A 21,689-nucleotide genomic window follows, 5' to 3' on the forward strand; every position below is an offset into this window, starting at 1 on the left:
ATGTCTATTTTGAAAATTCCAACAACAGCTCAAACATTGACTAATACCATTGCATGTTATATATTCATAAAGTTCCATTGATCTCAATTGTAAATTTGTATAGAAAATGCAACATTTATGTGTTTTCCCTGACGATTAATGTTAAACTTTCGCCCTGTTTCAATGAAAATGATAGCCATTGTGGTACTTCTAAATACTGTCAGCACATCAAGACATACCAGGTAACATTATCATTAGATTGGGTCTTAGAATGAAGGCTTTAGAAATTATTTTTTTTTCACATTTTTTTACTTTCCATGGTAACTGTGGCCATCTTGCACATTCTAAAGTCAGGTGCACAACTTCACATACTGGTCTACATTATAGCATAGTTCCATCAACATTGGTCCATTCAATTCCGAGAACTTGCTTGGACAAAATGTGTGTTAGAAGATTAAAAATAAGGAAAAAAAGAAACGTAGAATAACAATACGTCAATCCGTTGAGGGTGCCATAATAAATTGAACATTAACATATTTTTTTTTATTACAATGAAATGTCAGTCTTTGAAATATTATTTAGAACAATACAAAAATATAAACCCCCACACAAAGGCAGACAATATCATCACGTGCTTAAATTGCTGTAACCTAATATAGGTAAATACAAATTGTACTGACAATGTTTTTTTTTCTCTCCAAATTTACATAGTGTTGACATTCCTCGTATCATTGGATGTCCTTCAAATGACGTAATGACATTATATGTGTTACAATCACATTGACACTTTTAAATTTTCATACAAAGGATTTTAGGTTTTGTATTTTATCTTATAAAGATATAGATAATATCATATCGTCGCTGGGCTTCTGAAATGTCGTCTATGACTTTTTTGGCTAAAAATACTTTTTGACACCAATGGTCTGGGCGGGAGGAAATCTTTGGTATTACAAAATAGCATACACTTAGACCAATCAAAATGTGTGAAATAAGACATATTACAAAGTTGCAAATGTCAGTTGTTTGTAAAGTTTGCTTCCAAAATGTTGTATGAAAACTTGAAAATCGTTGTAGAATAGCTTTGGGAAAAAAATTTAAGTTCTTGGATAATCCAGAAATGTCAACTTTTTTATTTCACTGCTATTTACAAAAATGTTCAAGTTCACATACGATATTTTGGAAGCATGCATTTTGCCAAAATTTTCAAAGCCTGTTTATCAGATATTTTTTTCTTGAAAAAATTTGTAATTTACAACATTTTAGAAGCCCAGCGACGATATGGCTTTCTCAAAATCAATATTGAGGATAGCATAGGTTGGTTCACTACGTTAATATATCCAGTATTCCTTCGGAATATACAAATATTGTCAAGAATTTCAAAAACAGCCGGTACCAGTCTAATGATAGAATGAACGTAAAGTGTTACTATATGTGCCGCTGTCACTATGGTAATAGCGTGTGGAATATTTTAACTATGATATGTTGATGTTTGAATTGAGTATTGTACCGTTTAGAATTATTTTCTTTAGAACAAATATAACTTCATTACAACGTGAGCTACACAACTCAAAACATAGCAAAAATGCCGTGACTGATAGAGAAAATGAACATTAGCCGACTGAAATCGTTAAGAGTAAGGGGCATAGCATCAGTGACAAATATGTTGAACAAACTAGCGGACGCAATTAGCGTAGAGATTTTCCAAACGGAAGAAACATTGCTGGAAACAGATTAAAAGACTAAGAACACGGTAGCCAATATTTATAAACAGGTACTAAACACAGTGGATTAAAAAGGAACAACGGATTAGATTCAGATGAGTATCATAAACAACCAGAGGCAAAGTTTGAAAAATTCAAAAACATTCTTTAAACTCCTCGACACCGCTACACCTTCAATACTACTAGGTGTAATGCCACCAAATTATAGAACGTCACACCCGGTTGCGTACGGAAGAGTGTGGGAAAAAAATAGTCCCTTGAATTTAACTGCAGTAGGAAATAAATCCTACATTTTGCAGTCAAAAATTGCTGGGTCATAATATATACTTTGGCTGTTTCTGAGCACCATTATTTCTGTATTTGGTGTGTCTATAGAATATTTTGGAAATCTGAGATTACTCGTTACCTTCCAGTGATGGTTAGTATTTTCTTATGTGCAATGAAGTGTAATATGAAATATTTCTATAGTACTGGACAGAATAAAAACTTTACCCATTCCAAGTATTTCTTAATTTGAAACAATTTAAGATAAATTTTGCACAATTTTTTGAAAAGTGCAAATTTAGCAAAGACAAATAGGGGGAAATCAATGGTGGTATTACACCTACTATAGATAGCAACGCCCCAGAGTTAATACCGCATTCAAATCCATTTACAAATTGCTGTCGGGATTTATCTGCTCAATTTCACGGAGACGATTCATTTGGAGACCAAAAAGATAGTTAAATACCACATGTAGAGCAGGATCTGCTTACCCTTCCGGGGCACCTGAAATCACCACCGGTTTTGGGTGGGGCTCGTGTTGCTTAGTCTGTAGTTTTCTATGTTGTGTATTGTGGTCTATTATTTGTCGGGTTTATTTTTATTTTTTTATCATGGCGTTGTCAGTTTGTTTTCGATCATTGAGGTTGACTTGTCCCTCTTGTATCTTTCGTCCCTCTATTTTAAATCCATCTATGGTCAAACTTGCATTAGAAACACAAATTTCTTACTTATCGACGGAAAAGGAGATGGCCCTAACTCATGATATGTTCTTCGTAAGAATATCCATCGGTTTCAGGTAAAGACGATTTTGACTGATTGCGTCAATGTGATGCATGTGTGACATCATAAATGTGAGTTTCGTTAAATCATTATTTTTTGCATAATTTGGCAAATGTATGACGCCTCGCATCGCCTTCGCATATTTTTTTCTTCATATATAATATTCTTTATTTTTCAACCAAAATTCCAATGAAGGTAGGCGCTTCATATGAAATTTTGAAAATAAGTCGAAAAAAGTGATACATTTCCAGGAAAAATGAACTAAAATGATTTCAAAAATATTGAACGCTTATATGTTTATACAGGAGTAGACCCAGTAAGACCCCTTTTTGGACCCAAAATATAGCATTTTCACGTTAAATATATATTTTTTAGCTATTTATTGGAAAGAAGATTATCCTTTTGTTTGATAAATATTGACTGATTCTAACAATTATACAATGCACATTCATCAAGAAATAGCATCATACATTCATGCAATACTAATGAAATTTTCACAATGTTACCAACTGTAAGGTGTTTTTTGTCGAAAATGGAAGTGGTCGCAATTATTTTTAAAAATATAATAAGAATAATTGTAAAGCTGCATCAAAGGAGTAGGTCCGGTAAGGGCTAGTTTTGGCCTAATAATCGAAGTACATGTAATAATAGGTGTTTGACATTTTATAAACTCTACCTCTATTTCAGTCGATTCAATTGGTGTATATAACTACAGATTGGAACTGATTTGGTCAATAAAGACGCTTAAAATGGAAAAAGAATATATCAATAATGTCACAAAACGTCACTTTTAAGCATCTGCTTACCCTTTCGGAGCATCAGATATCACCCCCACCCCCTTCCCCAAGTTTTTGGTGGGGTTCGTGTTGCTTAGTCTTTAGTTTTCTATGTTTTGTCCAATCTAATTAAAAACCGATCTCTCATCGCTCCTGTTTCTGATATGTCGCGTGGGAGATCTAACGAAACCCGCTTTGAGGTCACATGCGAGTGACCTCGTAGGTGTGTCTTTTTCGACCAATGAAATTGAGTCTTCCACGATCTTGGAAGTTTAACGTAAGGCAAAGGGATGTAACTCATTTTATTTACGACGAAATCGTCAGTCATAATAATTCATAAACTTTTTTGATTGGCTTATTAATAGGTCGTCAACTCATTTGCATATCTTTATAAATTCATGACTTTTAGTTCACTCACATGTGACCTCAAAGCGGGTTTCGTTAGATCTCCCACGCGACATATCAGAAACAGGAGCGATGAGAGATCGGTTTTTAATTAGATTGTGTTTTGTCTTGTGTACTATTATTTGTCTGTTTGTCTTTTTCTCTTTTAGCAATGGTGTTGTCAGTTTTTTCGTTTTTTTTTTTTATCTATGAGCTTGACTGTCTATTTGATATCTGTCGCCCCTCTTTCAGATGTTTTTTGCTGCAGCTTTACAATTATTCTTATTATATTTTAAAAAATAATATACATTTAACAACATAAACGCTTAAGAATTATTCAAGCAATAGAAGAACATCTTTACAGGGTCGTTAGTGGGTCTATTGGCTCTGTTCTTTAAATAAATAATTACATTAGATGTATGTTTCGTTGTAATACTTTATTCTGATTGGCTTACTGCACATTACGTGTTATTCCGTAAGCAGTTGCATTGCTCAATACAACTTTTCATTCATGATAACACGTGGTCCAACAATAAAGTGCACAGGTGAACTAAATAAAAAAATATGTAAAATTCGTGTTTTCATGATCATAGCTAAAAAATGTAATTATAAGTATTGAATGCTTCTTTTTGTAACTTTATAGGGTTGTAAAAGCGTTGACCGTGCGCACATTTTTAGAATGAAGCGCTTCCGCGCTTCATACAAAATGTACTTCGGTCAACGCTTTTACACCCCAATAAAGTTACAAAAAGAAGCATTCAATTCTTAAATAAAAAAATCTCAGAGCCAAAGATGCAACAAATGCATCAAATATTCCTGACGTGGAATATCACTCTTTCTCAATGTATATGCTAAGTTTTAGTCTTCTATTTCCTACGGAAACATGCTTTCAAGAGATGGAATCGTAGTATAGCACTGCAGTTACATAAAGAAATTCATTTAAAATTACAGAAATTCATTTTAAAAAGTAATCGCTGATTTTAAACTGCAATTTTCGTGGAAATATTTTTTTTTTAAATCGTTTTTTCTGCAATGTACGAAAAAATTTAAACATTCATTTGCAATGTTTATTATTATATGAAAACATTTTTTATTTACATATGAAAACATTTTTTATTTACATATGAAAGCAGTTTATAATAACCTATAAAAACATTATTAATTATCATATTAACTTTATGAAATCAATTTTTATTATTATTTCATTATTCATTTTAAGTATTTCATCATTTTATATATTTTTATTTTGGAAAAGTATAGTGTCTTATATGTCTTATTGGCAGGTATCTTGAATGATTTTTTTATAATTTTATATAGTTTATTTCAGTGTAATTTAGATACTTTCAAACAGAAGAACGTGTCAGGGTAGGGTGATAGGGTGACATATATTTGTTGGGATTAATATCTTATAAACTAGCACGTTAAAAATCCGGCTCATTGTATCCGGAAAAGTTAAAAACAAGGTTTATACTAATATGTTGTCATTTTCATATGGGTTTGTCATACTTGCCACTGGACGTTAAACATAACTATATCGTCGTCAACTTATTATAGAACAAGCTAACTTCAAATTCAGAATTCCAAAACATTTGTGCTCTGCTTCATAAGAAACCTTATTACTTTCCTTTTTTGTTTATACTTCAACCCAGTGGTAAAACCGATGTCAATATGTATTTATAAAAAGAAAAACACTGTAAATGGTCAATTTATTGTTAATTTTTGCAGTCTTCATTCACAATCTACAAGACGAAGATACGCTAGGAACCAAAGGGAGCAATTAAATTAGATTAGAACATTTTTGTTTGATATGATGCGAGGAAGTGTAGTTTAAAGAGTTGAAAAGTAAGAATTGCTAGCCGATATAAAATGACATTCCAAAGCCCTAAAATTATCTAAAGCATAAAAAAAATCTGTACACTCCGAAAAAGTTGTTTCCACTGTTTTTTTTATGTTTTATTACAAAAGTTAAATCAATGATAAGTTATTGCTGTACATTATGATAGTATCTGCATGCCTGCATTGTAGACTACTACCCTTTGCAATTGTCAAAACACTAGAATTACCTGCATACAAGATTTCAATACTGCCCTTAATGTAGTCCCTAGTGTGGACAGTGTGTTACTTGCCAATTTTTTGTATACCCCTTCCAAATGTATTTCTCCATGTTTTATGCCTCAAATAGCAAGTCAAGGGATGAAATGACACTGTCAAATAATTTGGTTCATGAATTTTAAAGTAAAGTAGTGATTTTGGTCCAGTTGAAAAAGGTTAAAAATTAGCATTCGGAAGCTGTCAAAATATTTCAAGACCCCCTTAACATGAAACTGTCCATATTTTGAGTTAGAGCCGATGACATTTTCTATAATTTTGATATAATTTGTCCCAAAAGTAGTACAACACACTGTAAAAATTTTATTGAGAAAGCGCAGATGGGATTGTTTTAATTTGAATTTATTGTCCTAAAGAAATGCACTACGAAATAATTGTGGTCTCGGACCAGTATCTAATTGATACTGGCCATTGACTATAAAGTGAACATTAAGAAACAAATTTTAAGGCTACTAGAAACAGTTTACCCGAAAGGGTGAATCCTTAGCCTCTAATTGTTTACAATACTCTTATGTAAACTGCCTTCTGTACATTTTTGTTTGTTTGTTAAAATCGTATTGCTTTTACCTGATATTAAAATATTACTAACTGTATATATTGACTTATGATTTGTCTAGACTATGTAATATTTGTATATTTTTTCGAGTAATATCTGCGTGCCCACCTTTCTTTATCTCTGTTTGATAGTTGCTCATTGCCAATCTGCTATCTCCCTAGTTACATGATATATGTTGGATGTGGGTATACATGTAATATGTTAATATATACATTTCTATTTATAAAGAAATCTGTAGAGCTTGCATTTATCTGTTGTGTTATTCGACTCATTACAGAACTGCGAACCTTTAACGACATGACACGACGATCTACACCGTACGATTAACCTTGAACCACACAACACGTAGGTTTACACCGAACAATGATCCTTGAAACACACTACACGTAGTTCTACACCGAACAATGATCCTTGAACACACAACACGTAGGTCTACACCGAACAATGATCCTTGAACCACACAACACGTAGGTCTACACCGAACAATGATCCTTGAACAACAGCACGTAGGTCTACACCGAATAATGATCTTTGAACCACACAACACGTAGGTCTACACCGAACAATGTTCCTTGAAACACACAACACGTAGGTCTAAACCGAACAATGAAACTTGAACACACAGCACGTAGGTCTACAACAACGTACAATGAAACTTGAACACACAGCACGTAGGTCTACAACAACGTACAATGAAACTTGAACACACAGCACGTAGGTCTACAACAACGTACAATGAAACTTGAACACACAGCACGTAGGTCTACAACGTACAATGAAACTTGAACACACAGCACGTAGGTCTACAACGTACAATGAAACTTGAACAACACAACACGTAGGTCTACACTGTATAGTGATCCTTGAACCGCACGACATATAGTCTACACCGTATCTAATACCCTATTACAGGGTTTGTACTAACATGAGCAACACGACGGATGCCACACATAGAGTTGGGTCTCCTAAACTTTCCGGACCACTTGAGTTCACCCCCAGTTTTTGATGATGTTCGTGTTACTCAATCTTTAGTTTTCTGTGTTGTGTTTTGTGTACTATTGTTTATCTGTTTGTCCTATTTTTAAGCCATGGCGTTGGGAGTTTATTTTCGACTTAATGTCGTTTTTGTATCTTTTGTCTCTCTTTTATCATCATAACCTGAAAATATACATCGTCTATATATAGAACATAAATAAATCTTTTAGGAAAAGTACATTTTGTAGACTCTTGAAACAAAACAAAAAAAGAAATTCGACATGTTTTAACATAAAATCCTAAGTACAAATGTATAGTACACTGTAGGTACATGATGTTGAAAACAAACACACCTTTTTAATAATTTTGATAAACACTTTTAATTATTCCTATGTTAGTAGGGAGTTTACATTTTAATTTGTCTCCTGTGAGCTCAGAGACCGACCAATGAAAGCTATCGTAACAACTGATTACTTTTTTGTACCAATTTAAACAAAAAATATTTTTATCAAACTGTTTATTAATTCAAATAATAATAAAAGTGTATTTTTAACCTGCATATGAAATCCCATATATTCATATTGCATATCATTTATTAGTGTTATCAACATGCAGGACAGATCGATTTTTGATCAGTTATGTTACTTCCGGGTTAGAGGATAATGAATCCGGAGTTAAAACACTTGAAATAGGTAGTTTGACATCCGAATTCAACCATTAAATATTAGACTTGAGCCTAGATTTAATTTAATACATTTGATGACGCAAATGCGTATTCTTATCCAGAGTATCAGTGTGTATGTTTTCTATTTACTTTTTCTTTGGAAAGAAACCCAGTGCATATGTAAATATCATTTCACTCGCGAATGTGAATTTTCGTATTTTTTTTTTATCTAAATTCAGGACACGACAGTAAGAGCTTGACATGTGACTTTTAAGCATGGTCATCATGATTTAAAGTATACTTACCTTTATATCTGTTTCTGTATTCTTTTCTTTTTTTTTAATGATTGTCTATTTTTTTTAATGATTGTCTATTTTTTTAATGATTGTCTATTTTAACTTGACATTTTCGAAATGCAAGAACTTTCTATCCGAGTAATAGATTACCTTAAATATATTCGACAAAACCTCTTTTAGAGATTTTGGGTACTCAATGCTTTTCAACTTCGTACTTTTTTTTTATTATTATTTTTATTCAAGCGTTACTGATGAGGCGTCTGAAGATAAATTCATGTATGGTTTAAGTTTTAATCCGGGTATCTTTATATATCTACATATTTTTTTACATAAATTTGTTGCTTTTGAGAGAATGTGCTTGTATTCATAAAACTTCTGAAAATAAGATATTCTTCAAAACCAAAGGTTCTTGTAGAATATTTGGATAGATTCAAGTTACTTCAGAAAGCTTAAACTTTGAGATGTTTTATGAGACCACAGTACAAGAGGTTCCAATGAAGCTGGTGTGTTACTCTCACGAAAATTATACGAAACCTTCTTATAAGAATTTATCTATACAACATCTACCATGAGTAAAGACTGCTTCAATAACTGGTATAATAATAACTGATGGCATCCAGGGATACCGTAGATAAAAAAAAAGCCTGATAAAATTTGAACTTAACAATAGAAAAGCAAAGTTCTGTGGAAGTACCCGTTAAAAATCAAATCAAAACAAAAAAACAAACAAACAATCAAAAAAACTTCAACAACAACAAAAAACAAAAAAAAACCACTGACATGAAAGAATATCTGTACATTAAAATCAGGCGGAGGGAATAGGTTACCGCATAGTAAACGGTTCTCGGGATTAAACTAAAATGGATTAAAAACAAGCTTAATTATCAGCTAAAAACTATTTCCACATTTTGAAATCGTTTCCATATCTATTTAATTTATAAACTGCTATATCCGTATGAACATCTTTGAACTGCGGTTCGTGGGACATGTAGATAGGAATGAAACAAGTGATATCCTAGCTGATAGCAAACTAACTACATCCTCAAAATCCTGATTAGAAGTAATATCATGCATAATATAGATTTGACCGTTGTTTTTCCTGTTTGAATGGTTCTACACTAGTCATTTTTGGGGCCCTTTATAGCTTGCTGTTCGGTGTGAACCAAGGCTCCGTGTTGAAGACCTTACTTTGATCTATAATGTCTATAATGGTTTACTTTTACAAATTGTTACTTGGATGGAGAGTTGTCTTATTGGCACTCATATCACATCTTATAATTATAATTTAATTTGCAACGACTAAAAAATCAAACTTAATGTTGTGTCAAATCAGCTCATTCTAAAGGAGCATTTCTAGATATAATAGAAACTGTGTATAATCGTCACCGAAAATCGGGTACTTACATTAATTGAAACCATTTACATGCACCTTTTTGATGAAGTTACCGCTCATGAAACGATTTTCTGATATATAATGCTTTAACTCTTTATGCTGACAAGTAGCAAACAAAGACACGATTTTGTGTTATACTTCAACAATGTGCACTTGGTACCAAAAATTACGAAGTGGATCGACCTCCGACGTTGCGGTGTCCAGATATTGAACTGTTTTTATTCTTTTTCCAAACGAAGTTTTAAATAAAACAAATATATATTTTCTAAAATACGCTACTAAAATCATGTTTTCTCAAGTCTATTGCTAAACACTAATCAAGCTGTGGGTACGACAACTTGCCCTTGTTAACAGTACGGCAAATTGTGTTTTTTTTTCAACAGTATGGCAACTTGCTATTTTTTTTTTATATTGATGCTGTCCTTTTCAAGAAATAGTGCAAAAATGTTAATAAAATCAACAATGTATTTGACACAGTAGTAGGCTGTGATTTTAGATTTAAACACAATATATTTGTAGTAGGTTACAATATATGTACATAGTCCTATAAGCAGCATACAAAAAAATACATGTTTTCCAGATGTATTTATTTTGTCAACATTTACACTTTTCATAAGGTGTCCCTCAATAGAACCATTTGAACTATTTCAAGTTAAAATTGATAGTTAACTTAAAAATTTCTATAGTATTCGATTTATATAGCAACTGATTATCTATCTAATAAATTTATTGTTTGTACTGATCTTTATATTCTTTCGCTCAGGTCGACAACTGTATAGCTGACTATGCGGTATGGGCTTTGCTCATTGTTGAAGGCCGTACGGTGACCTATAGTTGTTAATGTCTGTGTCATTTTGGTCTCTTGTGGACAGTTATCTCATTGGCAATCATACCACATCTTCTTTTTCATAACATCAGGACTTCTAATTCTGTATTTTTTTCTTTTTAAAAAGAACATTTTGTCATTTGTTATAATTTAGTTTACATCAGATTTGGATGCAATTGTAATGTAGTCAATTTACATTGAACAAATGAAAATTCAGTTTATTGGTTGAATAAGCCGTATAAGAACCAGATTTTGTTGTGTATTGAAAACCCGGCTCGGTTTTTTTTTCTTAAATGGTTTTCAAATATTTCAGATCCTTTTAACAACCAAAGCATCATGTATTTTCAAAATCTTACTGACACACTCCTAGCTGACACATGTACACTTATAGGTATCAGGTTAGCGACACTGGCAAAACATTTTATTTTTGATTGGATATAAGACTTAGGTTTTTAACTCAGTTTTTGGTCCAGCATGTTTAAAAAAAAAATTGAGCACCACTACCCCTCCCCCTCCCCTTTTCGTAATCCTCTTTTATTAATTGTCTCTTTTTCCGTGTATATGGATGTTTATTTATGTACTTATATATATGACAATCAAGAAGTCCGGTTTATAAATTCGAAGTTTTTCTAATCCCTCGTAAAGCTTACAAATTATCCATAACGGACATATAAACATCATATATCTAGTCGTCTCATTGTATTCATCTGTATATCCGTCAGGAGCATTTTACACTCCAAACACAGTGAAAAAATGGTAGGCGATATTGTTTTCTTTCATTTTTGTTTTTTTCTATCTTGTTTTTTTTCTCTCTCTTTTTTTTTCTCTCCTTTAAAATACGATCTTAGATAGTCGGTTTACGAAATGAGTAAATTAGTCCAAAGACTATAATATTTGTTTATTCAGGCCAAAATACTACAAATGTAATATTTGAGATATTACTATTAGATTGACCAGGGTTATAAATTTAATTGTAAAACTACCATTTTTTTTTTTAGAGTTTAAACTATGCTGCTAACCTAAGCTTAATAAAAAAAATGTGAGTTAATGAGCTTTTTCAAGCTTCAGGTTGTGCAAAATCATCAGATTTTGTATAGATATCCTTTTTTTTTTTGATAAAAAAAGAAAACTAAACGATAAAATATGAGATAGTACATGTATATGAGAAGAAAATTCTGTCCATTTTTTTCCTTAATTTATGACAGTATTTTTAAATAAAATTTACTTTAACCGCCATTCCTGATAAAAAAAGATTAAGGGTCTAAGGATTCAATATCATTTTTGGAACATTATGGTGGCAGCACAATTTTTTTTATTGTAGGTTATCGCCAATGCTTAAGCTTTTGTGAATAAAAAGTGCACAAAATTATCGTACTTTGATAATATCTACAAAATGTGTTGATTTTGGATCATATTATGTACAATTATGAAAATCTGCTTACTCAGCATTTTTTTATAATTGATCCATTAAAGAATCCATTTGTGGCCTTTTTGATATTTTATGATAATATTCTTATTTAGGGTCATGTGGGCCAAAAGTGAACCTTGTCGAAATTAGCCCTAACTTTTCTAGACTCCAGGGACAATTATCATATCTAGACGGTTGTATGTCGTTGAAGACCGCATACATTGATATAACATATATATATAGGTGTTTTGTTTGTTTCTAGTCGTTGGATTTTTTTCTCTATGATGAATACCTGAAATATCCCTTTTTCACAATTGAATCCTAATTGTATTAAGGATTCCAAATGGAAAAGCTGAAGTCACCCTCCAGCTTTTCACTAGGACATAGTGTAACATGATGAGCATGACGCCATGTATCATGGCCAATGTTCAAGTTTATTTTCATATTAAAAAGACCTTAATAATGTATACAATGTATAGATTACTAATTTTTTTCTCACCAAACTTGGTACATAAGCTTATGATTATTATTTGTTATCAAAGTCTAAGGGTCAAGATAACTTTAAAGCATTGAACATTGTGACAATATAAAAAAAAAGACGTGGTATAATTGCAAAGGAGACAACTCTACACAAGAGACAAAATGACACAGAAATTAACAACTATAGGTCACCATACGACCTTCAACAATGAGCAAAGCCCATACCGTATAGTCAGCTATAAAAGGCCCGAAATGACAAATGTAAAAATATTGAAACGAGAAAACTAATGGCCTTATTCATGTACAAAAAAATGAACGAATTATAAATATGTAACACATCAACAAACGACAACCACTGAATTACAGGCTCCTTACTTGGGACTTGCACATACATACATAATGTGGCGGGGTTAAACGTGATAGCGGAACCCCCTAACCTGGGACAGTAGTGTAACAGTAAAACATAAGAACGAACTATGATTTTCATAAAAAAAAAACTCAATTGAAGTCGGCATTGTCATATGAGGCGGGTGGGTTTGTTTTTAGTTTTTGCTATTATATGTTCTGATATTATTTCTTATATTTGTATTTTGAAGTAAGGCTTGATAACAAAATATTTTGTGTACAATACATATTCTGTATTCTTTACTGACAGAAAACAATCTGTGTTGATTAAAGATTGCTAAGTAGATGAATTATTTAAAGAATTTAATTTCGGCTATATTTTGATATTTATTTTATAACTTGAAATTTCCAAGTGATCTGTACTTTCACACATTCTTTATTTTTAGGTACTTTTAAAGGAAGACTGTGGTGACGATTTCATTAATAAATTCGATATGTCTCGACGGACATTTAAACGAATTCAAATATTTGCAATAATCATCATATGCTTGATTGCGTGGACATATTTCAACAATTCCAGCGATGTTGTGTCTGAGAAGAATTATTTCTTCGACAGAAAAAGCAGAGATTTAGTTGAAACTTCATTTGGACTTTTTAATATTACACCGCTAGAAAAGATACGTCGCGATTGCGGCGAACTTTGCGATACTAGTCGACTTGGGACACCCGGTCCATTTTTCGACCATATCACGGCCAAAATAAAATGTCAAGCTTTATTTAAAAATTCATTAATTGATCGAGAACATGGACAGGTGGAAGCACCTAACGAAATACCAAAAGTCCTTTGGAATGAGTATACGATGAACGGCAGAGTTGAAATCTTTAACTATTATTTCGACGAACATTCATTGGGAAAAAGAAAACATATAGCTATTCCAGTATGGACACAGTCTGGAATCGATGAGTTAATACAACTTGCAAGTCAAGGAAAACTCTCTGGAAATTATGGAATTAATAATACAAATGCTCTTCGTGATGCACTTAAACATTCACCAGGCGTTAAAGATGGAAGAGTTCTAGTCATTGGATCTGTCAAACCTTGGGCAGAAGCATGTGTGCTTGAAGCAGGAGCAAGAGAAATTGTTACTCTTGAATATGGTAAAATTGTTTCCGAGATCCCCAATGTGAAAACTATGGTTCCATATGAATTTCGAATGGCATATTTGAATAACACCTTGGGAGAATTTGATGCTGTTGTGACATACAGTTCTATTGAACACTCTGGACTTGGCCGATACGGGGATGCTTTAAATCCCTGGGGTGATATAATAGCAATTGCAAGGGGATGGTGCGTTACTAAAGATGGTGGTTCTCTTACAATAGGAGTAGAATATAACAACAATCTGGATTATATCCGATTCAATGCCGACCGTTGTTATGGTAAAATCAGATACCCCTACCTAACTACTAACTGGAAACAATTTTATAGGGGCTTTTCTGGGAAAGGAATTCAACGGGTACACGTATTCACAAAATAAAAATCATTATATATTCTTTACAGGGGACTGGCAATTGCAACCAGTTCTGAAATAGAAGAATAAACTAAAAACATTATCGTTTTGGTATCTTTTCCTTCATGAATATGCACACTTTCCAATCGCCTTGTAATAACAGTGGTATCACCAGCCCAGTAGACAACACTTCGGTGTTGACATAAATATCAATAATGTGGTCATTTTAATAAATTTCCTGTTACAAAACTTTGAATTTTACGAAAATCAAGGATTTTCTTATCCCAGGCATAGATTACCTTAGCCGTATTTGGCACAACTTTTTGGAATTTAGGATCCTCAATGCTCTTCAACTTTGTACTTGTTTGGCTTTATAAATATTTTGATATGAGCGTCACTGATGAGTCTTATGTAGACGAAACGCGCGTCTGGCGTACTAAACTATAATCCTTGTACCTTTGATAACTACTTATACATCAACTGCTAGTAATTGTTCATATTTTCTATGGTTCCCAGGTTTTGGTTTTTTATTTGGGAGCTGTTCAGTAATTTCTGAAAAAAATAAATTGATAAAATGGTTTATTCCTAGCAACTAATATAGATACCGGACGATTTATAACTTGATATGGTATAAATGAAACAAGTTGAGAGGTATATGTCAATGAGTCAGCAAAACAACGAACGAAACAACCGAAAGACATTTATTATGGTGAACAGCATACAGTAGACAGGTCTATAAAATTGTTCAAGCTTTAATTCTCGCCGACTCTTTAGAAGTTGTGAAGAATGTTACAAAGAAAAAAAAGAATTGGCCAACAACATTTACACTAAATTCGTCAACTTACAGAAAACATTATACAGACACAAACGTACATATCTTGAAAAAGGCATCAATTTAAACATGAAGAACTCAAGACAACTATCAACCAGTTAACAAAGGACGATGGTCTTAAAAAATCTATTGGGCAGAGTGTAACCTTTAAACTGACAAGTGTTTTATTCATTTAACTAGTTTAATTTTTAAGATCTTGATCCTTACCCTTCAAATGTCGAAAATAAGACTAACAAAAAGGACATACAAATACATAACATAAAAATCATTACAGTAAATTTTCTACCGCAAAATATCGTCCTAATAATAGGTGACAAACCCAAACAAACAAAATTGTCTTTCATTGCAAACCGTATAAAAGAGGGACGAAAGATACCAAAGGGACAGTCAAACTCATAAATCTAAAACAAACTGACAACGCCATGGCTAAAAATAAAAAAGACAAACAGAAAAACAATAGTACACACGACACAACATAGAAAACTGAAGAATAAACAACACGAACCCCACCAAAAACTAGGGGTGATCTCAGGTGCTCCGGAAGGGTAAGCAGATCCTGCTCCACATGTGGCACCCGTCGTGTTGCTTAAGTGATTACAAATCCGGTAAATAGTCTAATTCGGTAGGTCATATTCATGAAAGGGAAGGGGATTGTAGTTACGACGTAAGGAACATATCCGATATCATTTGTGAAACGGTTATTCCATAACGGTCAACCAACTCGTGATGGCGTCCGTAAAATTTACGAAGGGATGATTTCAACTTCACCATTTGGAACTCTTGGTTTAATAGCTTCCTTGTGAGCAGCAAACCTCTATCAAGAAAATCATGATAGGAAATGCAAGCACGGGAATATCGTATCAATTGGGAGATATATACCCCGTATGCAGGTGCTGCTGGAATGTTGCTACTTAGAAATGGAAAGTTCACAATTGGAAAGCTGAAATCATCTCTTTTGTCGTAAAGTTTTGTTTTCAACCGACCCTCATTGTCAATTTCTAGATGTAAGTCAAGATATGAAGCCGACTTAACTGTATCTGTAGTATCCTTTATCTCTAGTTCGATTGGATAGATGCGTTCCACATAGTCACCAAATTTTGAATTGTTTAGTGAAAGAACATTATCTATATAGCGGAAAGTAGAGTTAAAGGATATTGCTAACTTCTTATCTTATGCTTTACATGTCTTCAAGACTTACATGGTATAACATCTTCTATATGTATGTGTGCCTAAATGTTGCTGTCATTGGATATAGTCTCGTTTGAATTTACACATCAAAGTTTTATGAACATCGTTTGAAAGGTTAGTTATGGCGTATATAAAGACATGGAAAAATAATACATCAAAGTAGGTATTATTGTTCCTGATCTTGATTGTTGCTGCTTGGTCACCTCTCTTTCAAATTGCATGCCTTCCATCTCTATAGACCCAGTGAGTAGAGCGTAAACATATTATATTAGATTTATAAGTATTTCGTTCTTGTCTAATTATCCATTTAATAACACATCAATAGATAAATCGTTCATGGTGACTTATAAAATAACTAAGGATGTACTACCCCAAGAATAGATTACCTTAGCTGTATTTGACAAAACATTTTGAAACTTTTATTTTGACCTGTTAAGGGGGTACCAAACACCTTGACTAAAATTAATTTGGCTCTTTTAATTTTCATAAAATTTGAAAAAAATATTTACTTTGAAACTTTGACAAAAATATATATATATTTTTTTTTAAACTTGAACTTTTTGGGGAAATAGAGAAATTATATTAGCCAAACACTAATTAACAATAGACCTGATTTTACGGAGTTATCTCCCTGTAATGTTTATTTTGTATACACCTTATACAGCATATCTTATTTCAGAAACGTGTGGATTACTATAGCTATGAATTAACACAATCTAAAAAAAACATCTCGATACCTAATTATCGTTTGACAGGGGCGAAGTTGTATTGTTATCACACTTTGAATAATTATTTGTACTGATATACGTTCACGGTCGAGACCAAAATATGGTGTATATGTTACAGGGAATTTGTAAAACCAGGGATTTTGTAAAATCACTGGACTATTCAGTGATTTTGTAAACTCACTAACAGTTTCAGTGATTTTGTAAAATCCCTGGAATTGTTAGGGATTTTACAAAATCACTGAAAATAAGGCTAGGGATTTTGTAAAATCCCTGATTACAAGTAAATATAACTTGCTTTTAGAAATGTGTTTTTCTTAATATAAAAATAGACTAATGATCACTAATGATTTTGAAATATATTTGTTTAATAATGACTGTGAGCTAGAACTAGTGTATAATGATAATGACTAAAAGGCATATAAGCAGATATTTAGACCACTGTTAATTTAATTATTAATGCATGGCAAGTTTGGATGACATCTACTGTTACATCATTGCCCTGCTTTTTTATGCATGTCTGTATCAAATCAACCTGTCCTTCGGAAAATTGAACTCTTTGCTTATTATAGACTTAACGACAATAACTTTACTGTAGCAGCTCTACATTTTTTTTTAGTTGATATTCCTCTTAAAATTTTGAAAAGTTCTAAAGCTTTGTTTGAAACATTTGCACACTTTCTATTTGCGTACTTTTAATAACATTTTGTCCCTACCACCATGACCTATTGATTTGTGAATTTTCTGAACTATGCTTTACATGTCTTCAAGACTTACATGATATTTTTAAGACATCTTTCTGTAATGAATTGTACAGTTTTTAACGATTTTTCAAATTTCCACATTGAAGAACTTCATACCTACATAAGCCAAATTATCTACTTTCATTTGGATAAAAAGAGTTGAGAAAGTTTAGAAACTTATTAACAGATATTTCACTTTGTGGTAGAATACATGTAACTGATATATGACCAAAGTAAATAAAACTTTTTTTCATTTTTACTTGGTTAGAACCTATTCATAAACTTGCAAGTACAAAACAAAAAGTATTCTTACCTATATTTTCTATTGTCTTTTTCTATTAATATTTTGTGAATGTATTTGTTATTTTGTAGACAGCAAAGTTTAATAAAACAACACTTATTTGCTTTTCATATATCAATTTTCATGCAACAACAAGATGCTCTTGCTCTGATATGTATGTTTTTTACAGAAATTCTTATAAAAGTGAATGAATTTATTTTACAAATTCCCTGAATTAAATCAGTGAATCTGTAAAAAAGATCTTAATTATTTCAGGGATTTTGTAAAATCACTAGTCCAAATCAGGGATTTTATAAAATCACTAATCAGTTCATTGATTTTACAAATTCCCTGAAATTCCAGTGATTTTACAAAATCCCTGATTTCACAAATTCCCTGTAACATATATATGTCGTGTACAAGTTGCAATTTTGTACAGGTTATAACATGGAAGCTGAATACCATTCTCATTTCTGATGGTTAATCATCCATTTAAAGATTGTGACGTTCCCTTGTCACCACATTATAAGGTTTATATATCTCAACTTGCTTGATTCGCTCGTGTATGTAACAACGTATTAGATTTTCGCGAAAGAAATCTATGTATTATTGAAAAATTATTACAACAGGGTTTTCGATATCACAAACTTTTCAAAACACTTACTAAATGTTATCATCGGTACAAGAACACCATTCGTAAATACAAACCAACATTGAGACAGCTTATACGTTCCGGTAGTTCACATCCAAACTTTTATGGTAATATTCTTTAGAAAGCACTAAAATGTCGGCAATCACCTCAAAAGCTGACAAACAATTAAACAGACTTGCATAGTTCTTAAATTACAATTATTGATGACAAACCATCAAATGTAGAACTTTTTACATTACATTACAAGTTTTGTTTCACTGAATCATTTATGAACTATTCGTATTGGAAAATCAAAATTTACCTCTCGTTCCGACAAATCAACATGTTGATGGTTTAAGCAAACCGTACACATACGAAAGTTTCAAATGACATGTTTCGTACACAGACACAAAAGACGATTCGAATAGACATGCTGTCGTACACATACATGAAATAAAGCACAGATGTACATGTTACCGTACACACAAAAGAAAGAAGGTTCATGATCAGATGAACATATTGTCGTACAAATACACGAAAGAAGGTTCATAGTAACATGATGTCGAACACATATATAGGAAAGAAAGTTGAGATGTACATGTTTGCAAACACATACATGAAACAAGGCTCTGATAGATATGGTGTCATACACATCAGATTATTCAGATGAACGTGTAAGAATACACATTCATGGAATAAGCCTCAGATTGACATATTATCATACATGTACACAAAAGGAGATTAAAATACACTTGTGTCGTACACACTCATGATATAGGGATCAGATAGACATGTTGCTGTATACATACATGAACTAACGCCTTTCGTTTTTTTTTCTGCAGATCTTAAAAAGAACATTATGTTTCTAAATGTATTGTTATATAAAATTTATATAACAATACAAGTATGGACACAGACGCAAATTGTCAGTGGGGTTAAAGGTCGTTACAAATGTATTGGAAGCTAGACTGGAAATGTGTATTAACAAATTGAGTTGATGTGTACATGTCTTCATTCAAATGCATTGACTGATAAAAAAAAGGGGGGCTTCAACTTCCACCCCTCTCTGTGAATTAGTTGTTTGAGTGTTTGAATATGGAGTTTGTTAATAAATAGCTGCACTGTAAGCGCATGATATGTCTTGATTCCTTTTAAGCTTGCTTAAAGGTTGAACTATTTTGTTTTGTACAATTATTAGTCTATTTGTTTTCTCATTTCAGTTGTTTTATATTTGTCATTTTAAGGTCTTTTATAACTGACTGTGCTGTATGAGCTTTTGTCATTGTTGAAGGCTATTTGGGGACCTGTAGTTGTTAATCTTGTTTTAAATTTTGGAATGTAGCTGAAGTCAACAGACATAGACAATTCACCCAAGTTTTATAAAATGATGTGGAAGTGTTTATGTGAATAATTGAGATGGGAAATGAGGAAAGTGTCAAAGTGACAACAACCCAACCATAGAGTAGACAACAGCTGAAGGCCTCCAATGGGTTTTCAATGTAGCCAGAAACTCCTGCACTTAAAGGTGTCCAAAAACTATAAAATCCCTTCTTTTTTTTAGCATATATAAAAATTCATAACACAGAAATGTATAATCTGAAATTTATTACAATCAAAAGGGACCTTAGGTCAATGGTGTAAACAATTCACCAAAGTTTAATTAAAGGTGATGGATGCATTTTTGTGTTATTGTTCAAAATTGGAAAATTCTCTCTTTTTTAAGGATAAAATCTCTCTTCATAACATGATAATGAAAATTCTAAAATTTATAAAATCGATGTGGAGCTTATGTCAATAGATATAAACATTTCAACAAATTTTCTTGAAAGTAGGGGGAAGTGTTTTCTAGTTATTGTCTGAAGTGTGGATGATGGACTAATAGACAACAGTATACTATATTATGTTGTGTGTGAGACATTGGTATAATAAAATGGTTTCGAATGAATAATGATTAGAAACTGTTTAATGCAGTTATTGAGGGAACGACAGTGAAGAAATTCCTGAGATCAATGCGTTTGAATCCTAAGAATTCAATTTTTGTTGAAATGAAACAAAGTTCAATTTTTGACCCTTTGGATCTTAATGTAAACCAATTTGAAAAAGGGACAATCCTGTGCAATTGAATATTTCTTGCTATTGTGCAATACTGTGCAATTAAAAATTTCTTGCTATTGCACAATACTGTGCAATTGGAGATTTCTTGCTATTGTGCAATACTGTGCAATTGAAAATTTCTTGGTATTGAACAATACTGTGCAATTGAAGATTTCTTGCTATTGCAGAATACTGCGCAATTGAAAATTTCTTGCTATTGCACAATACTCAGTTAGTATAATAATTTTTGACCCCGATTTGGACCAACATGAAAACTGGGCCCATAATCAAAAATCTAAGTACATGTTAAGACTCACCATATCAAAGAACCCCAAGAATTCAATTTTTATTAAAATCAAGCTTATTTTAATTTTGGACCCTTTGGACTTTAATGTAGACCAATTAGAAAACAGGACCTAAAATTAAGAATTTGGACATGGTTAGATTTGGCATATCAAAGAAGCACAATACCGTATTTCATTTTTTTGATGAAATCAAACAAAGTTTAATTTTGGCCCCTTATTCCTTGGAACCAAAATTAATCCAAACCTACCTTTTGTGGTCATAAACCTTTATAGATTTCAATTAACTTATACTAAAGTTATTGTTCAAAAACCAAGAAAAATGCTTATTTGGGGCCTGTTTTTTGGCCCCTAAATCCTACACTGTTGGAACTAAAATTACCAAAATCTATCCCAACCCTCCTTATGTGGCCATAGACCTTATGTT

General features: G+C 32.3%; 1 protein-coding gene across 1 annotated transcript; it reads left to right on the plus strand.

Annotated features, from left to right (window-relative positions):
• The first annotated feature begins 11,425 nt into the window (after positions 1-11,425).
• LOC139492745 (uncharacterized) lies at positions 11,426-14,494 on the plus strand. The gene is made up of 2 exons (XM_071280898.1): positions 11,426-11,479; positions 13,403-14,494. The coding sequence occupies exons 1-2, from the start codon at positions 11,477-11,479 to the stop codon at positions 14,492-14,494; spliced, it is 1,095 nt and encodes a 364-aa protein (XP_071136999.1). The 5' UTR covers positions 11,426-11,476.
• Positions 14,495-21,689: the final 7,195 nt, after the last annotated feature.

The sequence above is a fragment of the Mytilus edulis genome, chromosome 10 (genome assembly GCF_963676685.1).
Source record: "Mytilus edulis chromosome 10, xbMytEdul2.2, whole genome shotgun sequence".
Taxonomy (NCBI): Eukaryota; Metazoa; Mollusca; class Bivalvia; order Mytilida; family Mytilidae; genus Mytilus; species Mytilus edulis.